Source organism: Moschus berezovskii, chromosome 26, assembly GCF_049115385.1.
Source record: "Moschus berezovskii isolate FMDL1 chromosome 26, NW_MosBer_1.0, whole genome shotgun sequence".
NCBI lineage: Eukaryota > Metazoa > Chordata > Mammalia > Artiodactyla > Moschidae > Moschus > Moschus berezovskii.
Window position 1 is genome coordinate 2846456 of NC_142485.1, and position 23064 is coordinate 2869519.

A 23064-nucleotide genomic window follows, 5' to 3' on the forward strand; every position below is an offset into this window, starting at 1 on the left:
ATCTGAAACGAATCCTGACAATAAATGCTTAGAAGTAAAGTTTTCACTGGTCACATAATTGTAGGCTGCAGTAGCCAACTGGCCGTATGTAGCTATTTAAGTTAATTAAAATGAACGTTTAGTTCGTCAGTTGAACTAATCACATTTCAACTGCTCAGTGGCCACGTGCGCCTTGAGATTATCACCCGTAGCAAAGTTTCATTGGACAGTGACAAAACTTTGGCACTCCACATCCAGGAACTCAGGAGAGAACTGCCACAGTAGGTCAGAAAATCAATTCAGTTAGGGAAGACCAATCAGTAGCAGAGTGATCAATCTCTATCACTCTTGCTCCCAAATCTGTATTCCCACGTTTCATTCTTCCCTTCCACCACTTGCTCGCCCATCTCGACAGTACTAATGAAATACATTTAGTAAATATCAATAAAATACTGTTGACCTAATTTTCAATGTTATCAAGAACACGTTCTTCAGAATTTATTTGCTTCTAAGGCTTCACAGCAGAGGAGATTATGTCTTTCTTTTTATTGATACTCTGTCATATCTGGCAAAACACGGGGCATAATCCTATTCATTTTCTGCAGTCATAACATGGCTAGTCACAACAGATAACTTAATGAACATTTCTTACTCTGTCCCATTTGCTCATAGGTTGACAGAACCCAATAAGGGAGGAAAGGACCCATTGTGTGTGAGTGTGTGTGTGTGTGTTTACCCAGTGTTCAGCTCCGTGTATATCTTCTGTCATTAATTGCCGTGGACTGGAGCTTGTCTGGGCAGCTAATGAACATTCCTCCCTTAAGCTGTTATTCTATTGGGCATTTATTCCCAAGGGAAGGGAAATGTTATCATTAGTACATGATGGAAACTTTTCCAACTTACAGAAGCTTATCCTAAGAACACTCCGTATTGCTCTGAAAGCGGTTCTGAGTTTTGACTGCCAGAATACAGCTGTCTTGATCTTGGTGGGAGCACAAAGAGATGTGCTTTGTAGAGAAAAGCTCACCTGGTCCACCATCCTGAAGAGTATTTAGTTAGTGCTTGTTTTCGTTAGGAAAATAAAAGTAAGTAAATAAATATTGTTATACACTATTGCTGCTGCTGCTGCTGCTGCTGCTAAGTCACTTCAGTCGTGTCCGACTCTGTGTGACCCCATAGACGGAAGCCCACCAGGCTCCCCCGTCCCTGGGATTCTCCAGGCAAGAACACTGGAGTGGGTTGCCATTTCCTTCTCCAATGTGTGAAAGTGAAAAGTGAAAGTAAAGTCGCTCAGTCTTGTCCGACCCTTAGCGACCCCACGGACTGCAGCCTACCAGGCTGCTCCATCCACGGGATTTTCTAGGCAAGAGTACTGGAGTGGCTTGCCATTGCCTTCTCCGGTTATACACTATTAGATAATGAAAATAAAAGGAATTCACTACTGATCTTCAGAGCGAAAACTTAACCAAACATTGTGGGTGTTTTATGCACAAATGGAAAACAATCCAGATTCAAACGTAGGTGGCAGGAGTCAGACTTTGCTCTTTAGCAGGTCTGTGACCCTGGGCAAGCCACTTCTCAGAGCCATTGTTTGCAGACATCTCTAAACCCTGGAGTCCAGGCATTTCTTCTCTCTTTGGGGTTAAGAATGGCTTAGGTCCGTTTCCCCAGCAAACAGGCTTTGAGATAGATTTCCAACCACGTGTTCTACGGAAGAGTGCCCTTGAGACCACCTGTGGGGACTAAGAAGAGCAGCGAGGGGCAGAGGGAGAGACTGGGTCACGAAGAGTTGCAGCAGAGCCGTCAGCTGACAGGCCAGGAGCCAAACCCGGCTAGCTCGGAGAAGTGGTCGCGCAGGGAGGCTGGGAGTCAGGCCTGCGAACAGGCCTGCCGTGAGGGCGGGCCTTTGTTTAATGGCGGTTCCCAGAGAAGGACGGGAGCTGCCAGACCTCCCAGCCGCTGGGGACGTGGGCGTGGGGGTGACGTGGGCGTGTGGTTCCTGGAGGAGACATCTGGGCAACCTTCACTCTAGAAAGGCAAGCCCATCTCCTTTCGTAAGCCAGGGGTGGTCGTCAGTTTGTTCAGGTGTGCAGGCTGCCCTGCAGTGACCCAGGCAAGGCCATCGCGAGGATCTACAATGAACTGCTTGTGTGAGGATAGGTTCTCTAGAGAAAGACGTGACATGAAGACGTGTTTAAGTGATTTATTAGGAGGTGTTCCCAGAGATCAGGAAAGTGAGGCCAGCAGGGCTAGCAAGCAATGTCCTGCCCTGCTCACTTTGGCTCAGTTCTGCAGTAGAGCTTGGCTGAGAGTGTTAGGAGCCCTAACATCTGAGTAGCCAGGATAGGCCTGAGACCTTGCTTAGGCCTAAGTTTCAATTTCCTGGAGACAGGGTGGAGGCTAAGTTCACAGAAACTCCTCCCTAAGAAGATCCCCCTGGCGCCAAAATTAAGAAACTTCTCCCTAGAAAAATCCCACCTGCGCCAAAATTGGGCCAATCAGAAGAAAAAGGGAAATCCCCCAGAGAAAACCCTGCACGCTATAAACTGGCCAATGAGCTTCCGCGCATGCATGAACTGGCCAATGAGCTTCTGCCAGCTTGATCTTTTGAACAGAAATAGGTGCTTATGTAACCGGAGACTATAAAAACCGCTGTGACCTAGGCTCGGGGCTCTTGTCCCACTCCATTGCGTTGGAGGAGGCATGAGCCCTAGCTCGAGCTAGAAATAAACCCCATTCTTGCTTTTGCATTGCTGCAAGTGTCTTATTCTACCAGTATGGGGGGACCGGACTCAGGGCATAACAATAGTAGAGGTACTTTGTCAAAGCTGACCCCTCAGTGGGCAAGACGCTGTCATAGCTATACCCTCATACCTATCAGGGAAAACTTAAATTCTTAGGCATCCCAAATCCCGAAGTGCAGGCAAGTTGAATTTCCATAACTGGGGCTTCCCTTGTAGTTCAGTTGGTAAAGAATCTGCCTGCAATGCAGGAGACCCCGGTTCGATTCCTAGGCCAGGAAGATCCCCTGAAGAAGGGAAAGACAACCCACTCCAGTATTCTGGCCTGGAGAATTCCATGGACTATATGATGCAAGGGGTCACAAAAAGTCAGACGGGTCTGGGCGACTTTCACTGGGACAACATTTCAGCAAAGACAGTGCTGCTGGTTTTACTGGGAACGAAAGCACGCAGGTAGCTCGTGTGCATTAGCGTGGTTAGTGGATGGACGAGGCTGTGAATGGAGAACTCAGAGCCGGAAGTCTGGGTCCGGCAGCCTTTAATAAGCTCACGGGGGACTCACTCAGGCTGCAGCCGAACCTGACCGCTTCACTTCCTCATCACCGTCTATCTTTCCGTGTGGGACGGGGAAGTAATCAAACTGGCTAATCACTCCTTTCTCAGCGTGATGAAGCATTCTCTTATAAGCAAATGCTTACAAAAGAACACAGACATTCACCCTTTTCCCAAGGACAAGCAATGATTTTTTTTTGGATCATGACAATCCTAAAGTATCGATACATGAACAAAACGCAGCATCGTTGTCGTGACGAGAACCAATCCTAGTTTTATCCAACAGTTTTACAGAATACATCATCTGAAACACAGCACTTTTATTTTTTTTTTTAATTTTTAACATTTTAATATTTTTATTGGAAACACTTTAGTTATGTTGCAGGTGAAAGGGTACAGAGAAATAGAGATCTCAAGGTGAGGCTAGAGAGGGCTCTGTTCAGGGCACCGAGGAGCCTCGGGACAGCAGGGGAATGGTAATAACTTCTTGATGTAGCGGCAGTCAGGATGGGATCCAGACCCTAGGGATGAAACACAGCACTTTTAAAACCCATGGATGGTGCTATTGGAGAATGTCTCCTAAATCCACATGCTTACTGGCCCAACATTGGCAAAGTTTCTTTTTAGTCCAGCTTGTAAGTGGATGCACTGTAACTGCGTCTCCTCAACGTGATGACTTTATGAATTGCTTTCCAGAGTAATTTTAAAGAGCTTTTACCATGATACCCAATACGAGTATTTGTGGAGTCAGACTCCCAGTAATATTAATAGTAACTATTGCAGTGTTAAAAGCATTTGTCTCCTTTTAAAATTTTAGCTCGTTTCGTCAGGTGGCTCCTATCTGCATGTGAGGCTCATGTGAAAGAGAATCGTTTCAGGCTGACAGCTGACTCCCAAATAGTATTTCTTTGTTCGAAATTTTGAAATTGAGAGCGACCCTCATATTAGGAGAAACCCCATTAAGGACTTGGGCTTTAGGCAATCCCCTCTTTTATGGGCAACAATTTGAGGGTGCAACCCTCCTCTTACAATGGTAAACGAAACAAAAGGAAGCCAAGTTTGATCACACTCAAGTGTTGGCTCCCACACGCAGATATGAAGAGGGCGCAGTTAGGCAGACAAGCAGCTTTATTAGACCTGCTATAAAAAGGCATTCTTCACCTTTTTCTAGGGTCTCCTATAACTTTATTGATCCTGTCTACAAGGATGATACTGAACACATTTCTTTACAAAGGCTAAGGAAAGGGTTTATTCTCTTCCACCATTTGACCATTTTGAAGAAAGGACTTAGGTATGATACCAAGTAGCAACGTTGATGTCCCACTGAAAATGAAATGCTCTGATTATTCTCTTCATCCTCATAATTTACTTGAAAAAAAAAAAGTATCTATGTATTAAGTGTGCAATGTTCTAAGTGTCTAGATAGGAAATCTACATACTTTTCAAAACATGATTTACTAAAAAATCATAGACCACTTAAAGTAAACGCAATTTATGAAGTATTTTGCAAAGACTTTTATGAGGCCATTGGGTTAGAAATTACTGATGAACAAACTGTGGGAAGCGTAAGTATATTGACATTTGGTCAGGGACCTAGAGTTTAATAGTATTTAGGGATTTTAAAAGAAAGTCACACTCTAAATTGGAAAGTACATAGGATTACCTGTAATCTGTGACGAATTAACTTTTTGCCTTATTTTGCTAACATTCTGTTATTGGAATATTTGCTTTGTTTTGAGATAGCTTATGACTGTTTATAAATTACTATGATGCACAAAAGCCTTTAATCACTGAGATACTGCACTGGGCTCAGCAATTTGACCCTGATATAATTCAAATTTCTTATCTGCGGAAAGAAGAGACACAATGTCTTATCACCTGTGTTTTATCTGATTTTGATTGGGAATTTGAGCTATGTTTCTTATTCTGTTGAAGGCATCCTGAAACCAGACAAAGGATCTCAAGGTAAAGAACAGGAAACGGGTATTGATTTCCTTTATCCACCCAGACTTTTGTATCTTTTTGTTTTGTACTATGATGGATTAGGGGAACAGGCCAGCAAATGCTGCAGATTGGATGGACTTTGGGAAAAAAGGATTTGGGGCACACGCTAGTGAAGAAAAGAAACGCTAAAGCAGGTCTGGGTCAGTGTGATAAGTAGCGAGGTATATGTTCCTGTATCATGAGACTCCCAGCCTCCTAACCTCTCTCCCAGCGCCCTCAGCGTTCTCTCACTATGCACAAGTACACAAGGGCAAACACGTACCCTACTGAAATAGACACTGATGCTTTCCTGAATCGAAGCTTCCTTTTGGCCATTTTTGTCTTTCCTTCCACTGGAGGGACTACAGTTATCAAAATGACGCTTTCTCACAAACACAGTTACCAAAGGGGAAAGGGCTGGGGAATAGATTAGGAGTTTGGAATTAACATATACGTACACTGTGTGTGTGTGTGTACTCAGTTGTGTCCAATTCCTTGTGACCCCATGGTTCACCAGGCTCCTCTGACCATTTTTCCAGGCAAGAATACTGGAGTGGGTTGCCATTTCTTTCTCCAGGGGATCTTCCTGACCAAGGGTTCAAACCTGAGTCTCTTGTACCTCCTGCATTGGTAGGTGGATTCTTTACCACTGCACCCCCTGGAAAGCCCTATATACACACTTGTTCAGTCGTCCAGTCGTGTCTGACTCTTTGTGACCCCATGGACTGTAGCACACCAGGCCTCCCTGTCCCTCACCACCTCCTGGAGTTTGTCCAAGTTCATGTCCATTGCATCGGTGATGCTGTCCAGCCATCTCATCCTCTGTCGCCCTCTTCTCCTTCTGCCCTCAATCTTCCCCAGCATCAGGAACTTTTCCAATGAGTCGTCTGTTTGCATCAGATGACCAAACTGCTGGAGCTTCCGCTTCAGCATCAGTAACACTGCACTGTATATAAAATAACCAACAGGGACCTATTGTATAGCACAGGAAACTCTACTCAATATTCTGTAATAACCTAAATAGGAAAAGAGTTTGAAAAAGAATAGGTACATGTATATGCATAGCTGACACTTTGCTGTACACCTGAAACTAACACGGCATTGTAAATCAACTTTCGTCTAATATAAAATAAAGACTTTTTTAAAAGCTTGCAGATCACTAAAAAAAAAAAAAAAAAAAATGATGCTTCCTCATTCTCACCTGTAACCTGCCAGGTCAGTGTTTTTCAAAGTATCATCCTCAGAGAAGGTGTATCCAACCTCAAAAGGCAGATCCTACATGGGTTGAAGCACAGTCGGAAGGAGGGGCCCAGGAATCTGCATTTCATCCCAGGAGTCTTGTGCTCATTTACATTTGAAAGCCACTGCTATGGTTTGCTACACAGGATATAAATGCTAAATTAACGAAACTGAGGTACAGCCTTTCCCAGAGCTACTGGACACACTTGCAAAAAGAAAATAATTAAGTTGAGGTGGCAGGCCTGCTCCGGGACCTCTAAGCACCCCAGCCCCCACCTCCGTACCCCTGTAAGGACTTTGCATTCTTCTTTCTCAGCAGTAAATTCTTTACAACATAATTAAGCAATCAATCATGTCTGAATGTTTCCGGGCCCCTCACCCTATCCCACGCACCTTTCTGTTTCTCCCTGACCTTCTCCTTCTCATTCCCTTAAAGAGAGTAAGTTCAACAAACGGAAAAAGGAAAGACAAAATAATGCACATAGAAATGCAGCCGTAGAATGAATGACTCTCCAACAGATACCGGCGGGGCAGCTGTACAGCAGGCAGTCTCTTTTATTTATTTATTTTTATTTATTTTGAAACTGAGCGACTTGTGTGTGGGCTAGGTCACTTCAGTTATGTCCGACTTTAGACAACCCCATGGAATACAGCCCACCAGGTTCCTCTGTCCATGGGATTCTCCAGGCAAGAATACTGGAGTAGGTTGCCATTTCCTCCTCCAGGGGATCCTCCCAACCCAGAGATGGAACCCGTGTCTCCTGCGGCTCCTGCATTGCAGACAGATTCTTTACTGCTGAGCCACCGGGAAAGCCCTTTTGGCAATACACACCTGTGCAAATTTCTCCACACTCAAGATACATATGATGACCCCTCGCCCCCAAAATGTCCCTCCTGTCCCCTTTCAGTTGATTTTACCCCACTCCTGATCTTCCAGTCCCAGACAACCACTGACCTGCTTTTGACCACTACAGATAAATTTTGCCTGCTCTAGAGCTTCATAGAAGTGGACTCATACCACGAATGTTTTGTGTCTGGCTTTTTTTTTTCTCTAAATAGAATGTTTTTGATATTTATTCATGTTATTGCATGTAAAGATATTACCCTATTGAGGGACATTTCTGCTGTTTCCACTTTGGGACTATGATGAACAAAGTTGTTTTTACTGTGTATAATTCTTTCTTGGGCATATATTTGGGGAGGGGGCAGGTAAATACCTTGCTTGCTACTTGGGAGGAAAGCTGTAACAAACCTAGACAACATATTAAAAAGCAGAGACATCACTTTGCTGACAAAGGTCCATCTAGTCAAAGAAAGCTATGGTTTTTCCAGTAGTCATGTGTGGATGTGAGAGTCCCTTAAACAGCAAGGAGATCCAACCAGTCCATCCTAAAGGAGATCAGTCCTGAATATTCATTGGAAGGACTGATGCTGAAGCTGAAATTTCATTACTTTGGCCACCTGATGCAAAGGACTCATTGGAAAAGACCCTGATGAGGAAAGGGCAGCAGAAGATGAGATGGTTAGATAGCATCACCAGTCCAATGGACATGAATCTGAGCAAGCTCAGGGAGGCAGTGAGAGACAGCAAAGCCTGGCGTACTGCAGTCCGTGGGGTTGCAGAGCGTCAGACACGACTTAGTGACTGAACAACAGCAAATACTTTGGAATGGAATTACTGTGTCCTACGGTATATATGTATTTAATTTTATAAGGAGCTGCTGAACGGTTATCCTAAGTGGTTGTTTCACTGACATTCCCACCAGCAATGAATGAGCATTCTGTTTGTTCCACATCCTCATAAACTCTCTTGCAAACGTGTTCAGTTTTAGTCATTTGGATAGGTGTGTAGTGATGTCTCATGGTGATTTGATTTTGTCTTTCTCTCATGACTAATGATGATGAGCATTTTTTGTGTGCTTTTTAATTCCCATTAATGTAGTTTCTTTTCTGAAGTATCTGCTAAAGTCTTTTGCACATTTTAAATAGGTTATTTGTCTTCTTGGGCTTCCCTGGTAGCTCTTCTGGTAAATAATTCACCTGCAATGTAGGAGATCCCGGCTGACTCCTGGGTTGGGAAGATCCCCTGGAGAAGGGATAGGCTACCCACTCCAGTGTTCTCGGGATTCCCTCATGGCTCAGTTGGTAAAGAATCCACCTGCAATGCGGGAGACCTGGGTTTGATCCTTGGGTTGGGAAGGGCATGGCAACCTACTCCACTATTACTGCCTGAAGAATCTCCAAGGACAGAGGAGCCTGATGGGCTACAGTCCATGGGGTCGCAAAGAGCTTAAGGGATCAATTTTGCTGGTATGGATCAGACTGAGTGGGAAAGGCTGGAGTCTTTCTGTGTATGGGACATGGACTTTTGTCCCATTGAAGCTGCAAAGTACTGGAACCTAGGATTAACCTTTCCCTTGCTTTGTTTTGGAACAGCACAGAGATTTCGGTGGATAGGCCAGAGTCAAGCACATGTGGGCTCCAGCACTTCCTAAATGTACGGCTTTGGACAAGGTGCCAAATTAAGCTGTGACTCAGTGTTCTCTGCTGTTAAATGGGGCAATGCTCACCTCATAGTGTGCTGTGATATTTAAATGAGGTTTAGAGCACTTTGAACTGTCCCAATACAAAGTGAACCCTCAGTAAATATTGGCTGTTGTCAATCAGGGTGAAGAATCTGAGTAGCATTATTAACGTACTCACCCAACCACATTCTTTCCAGAATCCTTGTCTATACAGTGTCAGCTCTGTCCTCCAGACCTCACCTCTGTTTCTGCAACTGTTTCCTAGATAAGCAATTTCTGGAGACATTTTCCTTTTGCCTGCAGGTGATTTTCGTAAGTATCTGTAGAGAAGGAGGCAGATTGAAGGTAGGTTTTACCCGATAAGGTTTTAAATTTTATATCAATTTGTACCCATTTGCTCCTCAGAAGTCTAATTCTTTTTAGAATATTTCAACAAAGACCTGAGGTAACTGAAAGTTCAAGAGAGGGAAGAGAAACTAGACTTACCCCAGCAGGAGGCTGGCAGGAACATTTGACAATTAGATGCATTTATTTCAGGGCAGAAAATTAGTTGCCTCCAAGACAAAGAGAGGAAGTGAAACTTTAACAGCTTTTGGCTTTGAACTTCAGGAAGCCCTAAACATTCCTGATGACACATAGTAAATGGGGCAAAAAAAGAAAGAATTCTGATGTATTAGATCAATAGAATAAAAGACAAAAACCACATAATCATCTCAATAGGCACGGGAAAAGCATTTGAAAAAATCCAACATTCATTCATAACAGAAACTCTGAAACTATGAATAGGACTTCCTCAACCTGATAAAGGACGTTATAAAAACCCCACAGCTAACATCACACTTAATGCTAAAATACTGAAGGCTTTCCTTCTCAGATCACAAACAAGACAAGAATGTCTGCTTTTGCCAATGTTATTTAACCTTACTCTGGTTTCTACAGTGCAATAAAAAATTTCTTTTTAAATTAGGGACATCCAGCTTGGGGGGAAAGAGAAGAAGTAAAATTACCTTCATTCGCAGATGGCATGATCCTGTATGAAAATCCAGAACAATCCCCTCAAATTTTACCGGAACTCCTAAAGAACTTTAATAAGATTACAAGAGCAATGAGCAAAAATTAATAATATCTCTATATGCCAGCAATGAAAAATCAGAAATTGAAATTAAGAAAATGACTCCTTCACAATAAAAGCAAAGACAGCAAAATATTTAGGAACAAATTAACACAAAAATTGCAAGACTTGAACACTGAAAGCTATAAAACATCATTGAAAGAAATTAAAGAAGATTTAAGTAAATGAAGGACTCCCTGGTGGGGGTAAGCTCAGACAGTGAAGAATATGCCTGCAATGCAGGAGACTTGAGTTCAATCCCTGGAGAAGGAAATGGCAACCCACTCCAGTGTTCTTGCCTGGAGAATCCCATGGACAGAGAAGCCTGGAGGGCTCTAGTCCATGGGGTCGCAAAGAGTCAGACATGACTCTTTGACCAATAGGTTCACAAGTAAATGAAAGATGGAAGTCTGCCACCTACTCTTCTCTCTTTCCATGAACGGGGTAGTGAGGAGCTCCGTGTGTGTGTGTGTGTGTGTGTGTGTGTCTGTGTGTATCTGAGTGTGTCTGACTGTGTGTGTGTGTCTGTGTGTGTGTGAGTCCCAGCCCATGGCTATAACTTCCAACCTTTTCTCTCCTCGCCCCATCACAGACAGCTTCCCTTTGGCCAGCCCTTCAACCACTAATAACAAAATCCTCTTTTAGCCGCACAGAGCAGGCAGGTCAGAGAATGAACAGTTGCTGAGGGAGACCCTCTCCGAGCCATTTCGGTGGGAAACAGCTCTGTTCACGGGAGGCAGAAGCGTGGGCCCCCAGCACGGGAGGGAGCCGGAGGTGCCCCTGAGACCGCCCCCCGGACTTTAACGCGCGCGCCACCGCGGCCCTGCTGAGAACGCGGGTTTAGCGGTCGCGGTCAGGCGCCAGGCGCGGCCTCCCCGCAGCATGCAGGCGGCGGGGCTGCGGGCCCTCGGGGAGCAGCAGGGCCAGCAGCAGAGGCCGGGCACGGGCCCCCCGAGCCGGGGCCACGTCAGAGCCCGCGGCGGGCTGCACGGGGGAGGCCGCCGCGCGAGTGGGGCCGGCCAGATCCGTGCCGCCCGCACGCTGGGGCCGGCCACGCGGAGCCGAGCAGCGGGGTCTGCGGCGCTAGTTCTCGGGGCGTCGTGGTGGATGCAGATGAAGGGCTGCAGGGCGCCGCGCGACGCAGGGCAGCAGGCGAATCGACGCCAGCGCGAGGCGACCGCGTCTGGGCAGAGCTTGAGCGGTGCACTGGGCTCCGCGGAGAACAAAGCGGGAAAGGGGGTTCACAGCAAAGCGGCGGTGGCTCTGTCGTAGGCTGCGTCTTCCAAAGAAGGCTGCAGCAATGTCTCTAGCCCCATAAAACCTTCTGGAAATTTCCATTGTCCTATCACGATGATGGGAGGGATTGGGGGTGGGAGGAGAAGGGGACGATGGAGAGTGAGATGGCTGGATGGCATCACCGACTCTGTGGACATGAGTTTGAGTGTACTCCGGGAGTTGGTGATGGACAGGGAGGCCTGGCGTGCTGTGATTCATGGGTTCGCGGAGAGCCGGACACGACTGAGCGACTGAACTGAACTGTCACAATGTGACATTTAATCCCCTTCCCCTTGAACTTGGGTGGATTTATGAATGCATTCCATGAATACAATATGGAGAAATGACACTTTGTGACTCGAGGTTAGATTAAAAACCAACATTTAGTTTTTGTCTGGTTTTCTTTGGCTGCTTGCTTTTAGAACCAAGCCACCACGCCCCGAGGAAGCTAAGAAGCCCACGGAGACTCTCAGCGGGGAGGAACTGAGGGCCCACGCATGAGCCCTGTTGAGCTCAGAGCCAACAACCGACGCCGACTTGCCAGCCATGGGAATGACGCATCAGGAAAGCAGGTGCGCCGGCCTTTACTCAACCTGCAAGGGGCAGAGAGGATCCAACGCACCAGCCCTGCCTAAATTTCAGATTCGTGAGCAAAAGAAACGAGTTTTGTTGCTTACCAACTTTCAGAATGGTTTATTTCACAGCAGTACATTTCAGGAATAACATGAAAAGGTAAAGAAGTGAGAATCAGCCTGGTGTTTCAAAACATGACACAAATAGAGGCATGTTTATATATACAACTCAGCTATTAGAAATGAAAACAGAAAAGTATGGGAAATGTTTGGCATATTGAATTTGTGATGTGGAGGGGGAAAAGTTTCATCAACAAAGTGTTAATAGTGTTAGTGTAATACAGTTGTCTTTGCAGTCAGCCACGCTTGGATTAATTATTCATGGCTTTGCCAGAAGACGTTCTGGATGTAAGTGTATTTATCCAACAAATTTTCTTGCTGGTAAAAGCAAATTCTTGTTGAAAAGAAAATAATAATGATCTGCTATTGTGTGTACTCTGGAGATGAAGCCCAGGGTGACAATTTCAAAAGAAATCAATTTATAGTTTTTACTACTAAAGTGAAAACATGATATTAATATAATCTCAAAAAATTACAATCCTACCTGAAATCTTCTAAGGAGGCTACACCCCCACATTCTTGGGATAAAAGTACACAACTTGGACCTGTCATTTCTTTTCGTCCTTGCATTTCTAAGATAACCAACCAAGAGTCTCTGAAAGAGGTGGAATGTATCACTATTCTTTAATGCTGAGAATCTTATTTTCTATAGCCCGATGGTGGGTGGATGCTAATTGGAGAGAAAAAGATTTAGAACGTACTGAATTGATACACCAAGGTTGTTTCCTGGGCTGTGGGTGTCCCGAAGGAAAAAAAAAGTTTTTAATTCTTTTGACCCTAATCTAGTGTTTAGTCAAAAAATCAACATCCTTAAGCATCAGAAGAATTTATAGTGAGTGTAGGAGTTTGGATCAGGGATTCCTGGGATGCAAATAGCAGATGACGTGTACCTTCCTTCTGCTCTCGGCTAAGCGGCCCCTCCTGGGATACTGGGGTCAGTTCCTGAGGGCGTGTTTCCATAGGAACATAGACAAGTCAGGGTGTGTTTGGAGGGAGGGACTAAATGGTGGTGGAACATGAACCTGTGTCACACGATGAGGACTGGAGAGAAGAGGACGTTTCCTAGGGGAGGAGACAACTCACCAGGCGTGTCGTGTGCTCGCTTGCACAGTCATGTTCTACTCTTTGCGCCCCGTGGACTGTAGCCCACCAGGCTCCTGTGTCCAGGAGATTTCCCAGGCAAGAATACTGGAGCGGGTTGCCATTTCCTTCTCCAGGGGATCTTCCCGACCCAGGAACTGAACCCACGTCTCTTGCAGCTCCTGCATTGGCAGGTAAATTCTTTCCCACTGCATCACCTGGGAAGCCCACGGGCATGTTGTTGTTCAGTCCCTAAGTCGTGTCCGACTCTTTGTGACCGCGTCAACTGCAGCACACCAGGCTTCCCTGACCTTCACTGTCTCCTGGAGTTTGCTCAAACTTATGTCCATTGAGCTGGTGATGCCCTCCAACTATCTCATCCTCCATCACCTCCTTCTCCTCCTGCCCTTTATCTTTCCAAGCATCAGGGTCTTTTCCAATGAGTTCTTTACATCAGGTGGCCAAAGTAATGGGGCTTCAGCTTCAGCATCAGTCCTTCCAATGAATATTCAGGACTGATTTCCTTTAGGATGGACTGGTTGGATCTCCTTGCAGTCCAAGGGATTCTCAAGAGTCTTCTCCAGCACCACAGTTCAAAAGCACCAATTAGACCCTCAGCCTTCTTTATGGTCTAACTCTCATATTCATAATGACTACTTGGAAAAACCATAGGTTTGACTACAGGGACCTTTGTCAGCAAGGTGATACCTCTGCTTTTTAATACTGTCTAGGTTTGTCATAGCTCTTCTTCCAAGCCTCTTTTAATTTTATGGTGGCATGTTAGCCATTTTTAAATAATGAAAGGGCTTTCTTACAGGAGAGCTGGTAGCATAACTCTATAGTCTCAAAAGCATAAGAGAAAAGAATTGGGAAGCAATTTAGGGGTGAAGAGAGTAAAAACTGTCCAAAGATGAAGTTCGCTGTGGGGGAGGTAGGAAGTCCCATCTCTAGAGACATTCAAGTAATTATTTTGAAAGAATTCTAAATGAGGTAGTAATTGGATTGGACATCCTACAAAATCCTTCTGAGCAGGACCCTGTGAGGCTCCTGGGCACCGGAGCCTTTCTGTGTCCACTGTTTCTTGTTTGTAAGGAGTAGACTTCATGACCTTCCCTGAGTTCCTAAGGGCAGGTTCCAACTATAGCTAATTAGGGAAGGAAGATGAGGTGGAGATAAGGGAGGAACAGTTAAGAAACAATAGTGCAGCCTTGGACAGGGTCCTGGTTACCCTCAAGGGATACACACAACAATATCTTTGAGCTCTTTGGAAGAAAAGCTATGACCAACCTAGACAGCATATTAAAAAGCAGAGACATTACTTTGCCAACAAAGGTCCATCTAGTCCAAGCTATGGTTTTTCCAGTAGTCATGTATGAATGTGAGAGTTGGACTATAAGGAAAGCTGAATGCCAAAAAATTGATGCTTTTGAGCTGTGGTGTTGGAGAAGATGCTTGAGAGTCCCTTGGACTGCAAGGAGATCAAACCAGTCAATCCTAAAGGAGATCAGTCCAACATTCATTGGAAGGACTAATGCTGTAGCTGAAACCAATACTTCGGTCACCTGATACAAAGAGCTGATTCACTGGAAAAGACCATGATACTAGGAAAGACTGAAGGCTGGAGGAGAAGGGGTTGACAGGGGATGAGGTGGTTGGATGGCATCACCAACTCGATGGACATGAGTTTGAGCAAGCTCTGGAGGTGGTGATGGACAGGGAAGCCTGGAGTGCTGCAGTCCATGGGGTTGCAGAGTCAGGCATGACTGAACGACTGAACTGAACTGAACTTGAGCTCTTTACTAACTAAAACTAAAACCCCCAACAAAAACAAAAACAAGAGACCACCTGAGGCCAGATTAAAGGAACCAGAGAAGTTTAAAGAAGACCACTGAATGCAGGCCCTGCACACACCGTGATCCTTATCAGTAAACCCACCCTTGAACCCTTGCTGTAAAACTCCTCACCAAATCCACCTAGGTCAGGACACACAGTTTTTCAAGGGAGTAGCCCAACGTGTCCTCCTTTGCCCGGCAAAGCAATAGAACTATTCTTTTCTACTTCACTCAAAACTTTGTCTCTGAGATTCTGGTCGGTACTGTTGCAGAGAGGCTGAGTTTTCAGCATCACTATTGCCAAGAACTTTGAACTTCTTCAGAAGCCCATCCCATCCCCCCAGGGCATTACTGGGTGTATTCTCACAGGTACTCATAACAGAACCCATTCTTTCTACTTCTGGGTCCTGTCAGTGGTGACACTTCCTGACGCCTCCAAGCCTTTGAAATCCTGGTGGTAATTGACGGTTTATCCCTGACAGCTCCATGGAGGCCTCCCTGGGCCACAGCTGCCCACTTGTGCCAAGCCATCATCCCGCTGGTCCCACGTCCACTGTTCTGACAGCCCTCAACATGGCAACACCTCCCTTTCTCGTGTTCCACTGTGCAACGGTTGTCAAGCCAGGGTCCCATGATGTTGAACAGAGTTTATGGGCAAATAGCTGTTCCTGTTTTCTTCCTCTTGGACTTCACTAATAGTTTGCAGGGACTGAGTTGGGATAACCAGATGGCAACAGATTTTTGTCTGGCTTAAAACTGCCTTTCCCCAGAGGGACGTTCTCGTCATCTTTGAGCAGTATTCGAAGTCTCCAAACTCTTTTTCCTTACGGTCAAGTCTTCTCGGGTCACTGCTTGGTCCTTCATAGTCATATCTTCCCTAAGGGCTTGCTTTACCAGCAGGCACACACTGGACATTCTGAATCCTGGGTCGGGCAGATGAGACTCAAGCTGTGGCGTTGTCTTCTTCCCTTTCCCCTATCTTCCTCTATCCTCTGTGATTCCATGAGGCGTGAGAACAGAGGAAGATAAGGTAACGGGAACACACGCTTCATTCTAGGGGAAAGGAGAACTATGCGGTGTGAATGGCTTACTTAGAATTTTTTTGTTTATTTATTTATATTTTATATTGGAGTGTAATTGATTTACAATGTATTAGTTTCAGGTGTACAACAAAGTGAATCTGTTATATACACACACACAAATATCCACTCTTATTCCAGATTCTTTTCCCAAATAGGTTATTACAGAGTGTTGAGTAGAGTTCCCTGTGCTCTACAGTATGCCCTTGTTGGTTATCTAGTTTACATATAGTCGTGTATATCTATTAATCACAATCTCCCAATTTATCCCTCTACCCCATCTTTTTAAGTGAATTAAAAAAATTTCAGTGTGATGTTTATTCTACTAAATAGTGGGACTAAAAGAAGTTCTCATATAATTTAGCAGTTTCAAAGTGATTTGTCAGCCTGCATAAGATTTCACTGCAGAAAATATAGTCTATATATCAGGGGGAAAAAATACCCAGAAACTTGCAGATAGCATTTGCAAAACAATTTTTATTACTCATCCAATACTAATTATAAATTTTGAGAGATCAACTAAGACAAATTTGCATATGCTCTTTATAAAGATATTTACACACACATTTGTCTTAACTGATACCCTCTAACTTGTGGGTTAAGATATAGGGTTTTGTGAGTTTCCTTGAAAAGCTATGGATGGTGGAGAAAGAGAATGTCTGCCATTTACTTTGAACGGGCAGAGGAAGAACTCTGTTTGGCTCTTCCAACTGAACCTTCCTTACAGGTGAATACCTCAGTTTTGGTACATGTCAGAAGGAAAAACAAGCCAGTTCTTTGAATTCTTGCATATTTCTTCAGAGCATCCTTCAGTAGGTCCTTCTTTCTTATCTTTAAAAACAGGGATGCATGTACGAATCTATGTTTTTAACACTGGACTCATGCTTAAGTGTCCTGACATTCATTAACTCTGGAGCCAAAGTGCTGGCTGCAGGTCCAGCGCTGCTGTGTGGCTGAGCCGAGTGGTGTCATCCCCTGTCCTTCGGTGTTCTCATCTGCACTGTGGGGTGAGGGGGTGAAACCACCCTTACATGCTGTTTGTGAGTTAGTGTATGTAGAAAGTGCTGGAATTTTGCCTGGTACCAGTTAAGAACATGCTACATGTTAACGTTATTATTGAAGAAATTAGAGTAATGCCTATTACACCAGCAACAGAAAGAGGTCAGTTTCATTCTCTCAACCGGTATTATTGAATATATATAGCAATGATCCCCAGCCAATGAAATCCTTCTTCCCAAAGTGCTTATATGAAGAGGGGAGAGGGACAGAGGAGCAGAGGAGAAGGGGAGGACTAAAATAAGTAAAAAATATATTATTTCATATATTATTTCAGATTTATTATGATGATCTTAAAAATAAAGCAGACATATTTAAAATGGATAACCAACAATAACCTACTGTAGAGCACATGGAACTCTGCTCAGTGTTATGTGGCAGCTTTGACGGGAGGGGAGTTTGGGGGAGAATGGATACATGGATATGTATGGTTGAGTCCCTTTGCTGTTCACCTGAAACTATCACAACGTTGTTGGTTAATTGGCTATGCTCCAATACAAAATTAAAAAAATTTAAGAAGAAAAATAAAGCAGAGATAAGATAATAGATGCTGGAGGAGGAAAGAATATGATAGAGCAAACTGTAAGTCAGATGTCCTGAGGTCGGGTGATGTTTAGTGTGGTCCATATGAGCAAGGAGTCCAGAGTGGCTGGAGGGGTAAAAGAGAGGAGGAAGCCACACTTGTGAGGTTGGAGGGGTTCTGGCTGGGGTGGCAGGGGGATCCGGGGGTGGCTTATAGCCACTGTCGCCATCCTTTGGTTGGTTTAGGATAAGAAGCCACTGGAGGTTTTGAGAAGTGGAGAGAAATAACCCAACTTATAAGGTAAAGGATCACTTGGACTGTTGGGTGGGGGCTGGGGTGTTTCGGGGAGTGGATGGGGAGTAGAAAGATCAAGTCGGGGGCCGTTATTGAGAGATGCTGGTGGCTTGGACCAGGGAATTAGCTGTGGGGAGGGAGATGGCAAAGAGTGAATACTTCCAGGTGTATTTTTGAAGGCAGATGTAGACGGACGGAATCTGCCAAGGAATTGAATGTTGTGTGTAAAGGATACACAAGCTCTGAGAGGACGGGGATATTTTTCTATTTTATTCAACATCATGTCCCGATCACCTAGATAGTGCCTGGTACTCAGTATTCCTTGAACCAATGCAAAGGGTAACTGATCTGTATTACGATGCCCTACTTAATCTCAGTGAATACTATAAAGCAGCTGAAACATCCACAGCCATTTCTCCAAAGAAGACACGCAGCTGGCTACGAGGCACGTGAAATGATGGTCTACATCGAGAATTATTAGCGACATGTGGACCAAAAACCACAATGAGGGGTCATCGCACACTGGTCCTCTGGAGAAGGGAACGGCTACCCACTCCAGTATTCTTGCCTGGAGAATTCCAAGGACAGAGGAGCCTGGCAGACTATAGCCCATGGGGTTGCAAAGAGCTGGACACGACTGAGCACCTGACACACACACATACACAGCTGTGTGTAAACAGCTAGTGGGAAGCTGCTGCTTAGCATAGGAGCTCAGCTTGGTGCTCTGTGATGACCAAGAAGGATGGAACAGGAATGTCTGAACAGGGGTGGGGGGTGACCAAGAGGGATATTCAAGTGGGAGGTGTGTATACATAGAGCTGATTCACTTTGTCCTACAGCAGAAACCAATAGGACGTTGTGAAGCAACTATACCCAATTAAAAAAACCCAAACTACAGATAAATGAAGTTCTGTAGTAACTACAGTTTCAGCATTTAAGCAATGAAGCCTCTTCCTTTCTTCAAGTTAGAAGTTGTCACTGCTGCATGCCTGGCCCTCAGCTGCCAATGACCAGGACTGAAAAAGGCTTGGATAACTTTCCGTTATAGAAGAGTACTTTATTACCAAATATTCTTTATAAACAAACAGAAACCAACAGGAAATACACCTTAGAGTATAGCAAAGAGTAGCTTATTTGTAGAAAACATAGAGACCTAGGAAATGGGGATTCTGTCGTGTATCCTCACTGCTGCTGCTGCTGCTGCGGCTAAGTCGCTTCAGTCGTGTCCAACTCTGTGCGACCCCGTAGACGGCAGCCCACCAGGCTCCCTGTCCCTGGGATTCTCCAGGCAAGAACACTGGAGTGGGGTGTCATCACCTTCTCCGGTACCCTCACTAGACAACTGCAAAGCATACTGAAACACAGTCATTAAAATGAGGACACTAATAGATAGAGGTAAAATAAGTTATGTACCGCATTTCAGACAGTCTATGAAATGCCTTATATAGGTCGTATTCTAAATATTAAAAATACAATGCATTTTATGTCATCTCTTCCATTAATATACTGCAGCATGTGAGAGAGAGATGGCTGGATAATTGATGATAAGCCCAGGATACGGTGATTTCTAACCCTAAGACACATTTTAGAGTTTGAGGGTGATCAGGTTTGCTGATATCCTTGAGTGACACATAGAGTTGATATACACGAGCACACCCACATTTTGCGCCATGGTGATTCATGGAGACTAGAAGCGATCTTCAGGGATATTACAAAGTACTGGTCAATTTTTAAAGATGACGTTTGATAAAAGGATGTTCTGTTCTCTACCTATGTTCGGGGAACCTCGAGTTTCTTCTGTCCTTTGCGTCAGCCCCGCGGGGCTGTCTTCAGATCTGCTGGGCAGGACACTTGGTCCACATACACTGTTGCTTCAGGGTCTCTATTCAGATGTTTAGGGTCAGGAACAGCCATCAACCCGGAAGAGGGTCTGTGGCTAAGGTGGAGGTGGGGGAGTTGTGTGCAAGCAGAGTTTGCACAGCGGACATAGGTTTGTGCTTTTCTAAGGATTATTCGGGGGACCTAATGACTTTTGATGAAAGTGAAAGAGGAGAGTGAAAAGGTTGGCTTGAAGCTCAACATTCAGAAAACGAAGATCATGGCATCTGGTCCCATCACTTCATGGGAAATAGATGGGGAAACAGTGGAAACAGTGTCAGACTTTATTTTTTTGGGCTCCAAAATCACTTCAGATGCTGATTGCAGCCATGAAATTAAAAGACGCTTGCTCCTTGGAAGGAAAGTTATGACCAGCCTAGATAGCATATTAAAAAGCAGAGACATTATTTTGCCAACAAAGGTCCATCTAGTCAAGGCTATGGTTTTTCCCGTGGTCATGTATGGATGTGAGAGTTGGACTGTGAAGAAAGCTGATCGCCGAAGAATTGATGCTTTTGAACTGTGGTGTTGGAGAAGACTCTTGAGAGTCCCTTGGACTGCAAGGAGATCCAACCAGTCCATTCTAAGGGAGATAGATCCTGGGTATTCATTGGAAGGACTGATGCTAAAGCTGAAACTCCAATACTTTGGCCACCTCATGCGACGAGTTGACTCAGTGGAAAAGAGTCTGATGCTAGGAGGGATTGGGGGCCGACAGAGAATGAGATGGCTGGATGGCATCACCGACTCGATGGACATGAGTTTGAGTGAACTCCGGGAGTTGGTGATGGACAGGGAGGCCTGGCGTGCTGTGATTCATGGGGTCGCAAAGAGTCAGACACGACTGAGCGACTGAACTGAATGACTTCTCTGGTGGCTCAGATGGTAAAGAATCCGCCTGCAGTGCAGGGGAGCTGGGTTCGAAAATCCCCTGGAGGAGGAAATGGCAACCCGGTCCAGCACTGTTGCCTGGAGAATCCCATGGACGGAGGGGTCTGGGGGGCTACAGTCTGTGGGGTCGCAGAGTGGGACAGGGCTGAGTGACTCGCGCGCGCGCGCGCCCCGTGTCGCGGGGTCCCCCGCAGCCCGCGCCTGCCCGCCCCCCGCACGGCCCCGCAGCCGGGCCCGGGGGCGGAGGGGCCCCGCGCCGCGGAGCCGGCCGGCGGGGAGCTTGGCGCCCCGGGCGCGCCGCAGCCGCCGGGGGGGAGCTCCGAGCCGGGGCGTCGCCGGGGCGGCCGCGCAGGCGGTGAAGCGCCGCTCCTGCCTCGCCTCGGGGCGGGCCGCACCCGGCAGCGCGTCCCTCTAAGGCGCGCGCCCGTCAAGGTGCCCGCGGCCCTCCCGGCAGCGTCCCCGCCGCGTCCCGCCCGCCCCGCCGCCGTCCGCGCGCCGGGCTGGGCCGTCCCTTCGCTTTCCCTGGGCGCCCGCGGGCGCGCGCGGCGGGGGCGGGGCGGCGCGGGGCACGCGCTCTCGCGGGCTGTGCCGGGCGCGCGCGGCGGGGGCGGGGCGGCGGCGGCCCGGCGCGGCGCGCGCGCTCTCGCGGGCTCTCCCGGGCGCGCGCGCGGGCTCGCTCCCCCGCGGGCGCGCGCGCGGACGGCCGGGCGGCGGCGGCGGCTCACGGAGGCGGGGGCGCCACTTTCCAGGACTCAGGGGCGGCGACAGCGCCAGCCGCGGGCAGCGGGCTCGGCAGCCGGAGCTGGAACGGCCGGGCGCGGCGGCGGCGGCGGCGCCGGGGGTGAGTCCGGCGGGCACAGGCGTGGCCGGGCGGCCCGCGGTGCGGGGCGGGGGTGCAGGTTCGGAGGGCGGCGGGCCCGCGGGGACGCCGACGCGCGGGCCTCGCCGGCGCCCTGCCCCGCGTCCCCTCTGCGCCCCGCGCCCGGGCTGGGGCTCGATCCCGCGGCCGCGCGGACCGGCTCGCCCGGCGCCGGAGCCCGGCCCCTCCCCCCGCGGACCCCGCGCCCCGGGCTCTCGCCGCCGCCGCCCGTGCAGCGCCCCGGAGCCGCGTCTGCGGAGGGCGCGGGACGCTGTCGCGGGGAAGTGCCGGCCGGCCGCCCTCCGTCGCCGCCCGCGGGGCCGGCGGGTGTCCTCCCCGGGCCGGGGGCCGCGCGGCGTCCGCCCTGCGGCGGGCCGTGTGCTGTGCCCGCTTTGTGACGCCCGCGGCCGAGCCCGTCCGCTCGGCTCGGGCCCCCGCAGCCCCGCAGCCCGCCGCGGAGCCGCTTCCACCCCCAGCGCCCCCCGCCCTGCCTCCTCGCGCTCCGTGTTTTCACGCCCTTGCCCTTCACTATTTCTAATGAAGATAAAGCGGAGCTTCTCGGGGCTTCTCCCCCCGCCCCCCCACGACCGACCAGAAATGTCCGATCCATCTTCCCTTAAGGAAATTAAGGCCGCCTTGCAGGGATCTCGTCCTGTGCTCGGTGGCTGTTAGACCCGTTCGCATGTTGCCCAGATTCACCGTTTTGCATTGTGTATTCTTGAGCGTCTACGCAAATATTTTTTTATTTAAAAGTGCAAAAGGAAATGCTAGGGTTTACCTTAAGAGTATCTTGCCATCTCGCCTTTCAGAAAGATTTTAAATAATTCTTAGTTTTTTTTTTTTTTTTAATCTCCTATTCTTAAAAAAAGTACGTTTCTGAATAGGTGAGAATTTGTTCTGGACCTTGGGAATCTAAAAATTTGTGTTGACTCAGTGTGGATGCCCCTTGGCTCGTGAGAGTTCTGTCTGTGCGCTGATGCCAGTGATGAAGGGTTTTCATATAGTGTCATACCCCATTATAGAAAGGTGCTCACCACCACGCCATAGCACCTTTTCCTCAAATCTTGGGTGTTCCCCTATTATTTCCTGCATAAATATCCTTGCAGGTAAGTTAAAGGTAATATAAATAATTTAATTTTACATTTTAGAAAAGTTTAGAAACGCGACTGGGAAGGCAAATGGCAAGAAACAGGACAGAATTAAGCGTTTTCCTGTTGTGAAAGTTCAAAGGAACACTTGCTTCTGCAGTTTTATACTGTGAGATAATCCGGATTCACGGAGTGACTGTAGTTGTTTCTATGTTATCAATAATATTTATCACCAAATCATCTCATTTATATGGAACATGTGAGTTTATTTTCATATGTTGCTAATTTCCTGGACTGTAATTTACAATATAGAATACACAGCTAATACCCTTTTAGATAATTTTTGAGTTGAAGAAAGAACAATATTCAGACTTTTAATATAACACT

At 46.9% G+C, this 23064-nt stretch overlaps 1 protein-coding gene across 2 annotated transcripts in view; it reads left to right on the forward strand.

Annotated features, from left to right (window-relative positions):
- Positions 1 to 21415: 21415 nt before the first annotated feature.
- Positions 21416 to 23064, forward strand: part of LOC129549462 (ubiquitin-conjugating enzyme E2 E2) — a 361063-nt gene continuing 359414 nt past the window's right edge. The window contains exon 1 of one of the 2 annotated variants that reach the window (XM_055416768.2): positions 21416 to 21571. Coding sequence is in view for 1 of the 2 variants with exons in the window: in XM_055416762.2 (XP_055272737.1) it covers positions 22566 to 22695 (130 nt within the window). In the remaining variant the exon portion in view is untranslated. Of the gene's footprint in view, positions 21572 to 22428; positions 22696 to 23064 lie in introns of those variants that run through there. The other variant, XM_055416762.2, reaches the window with a different exon arrangement.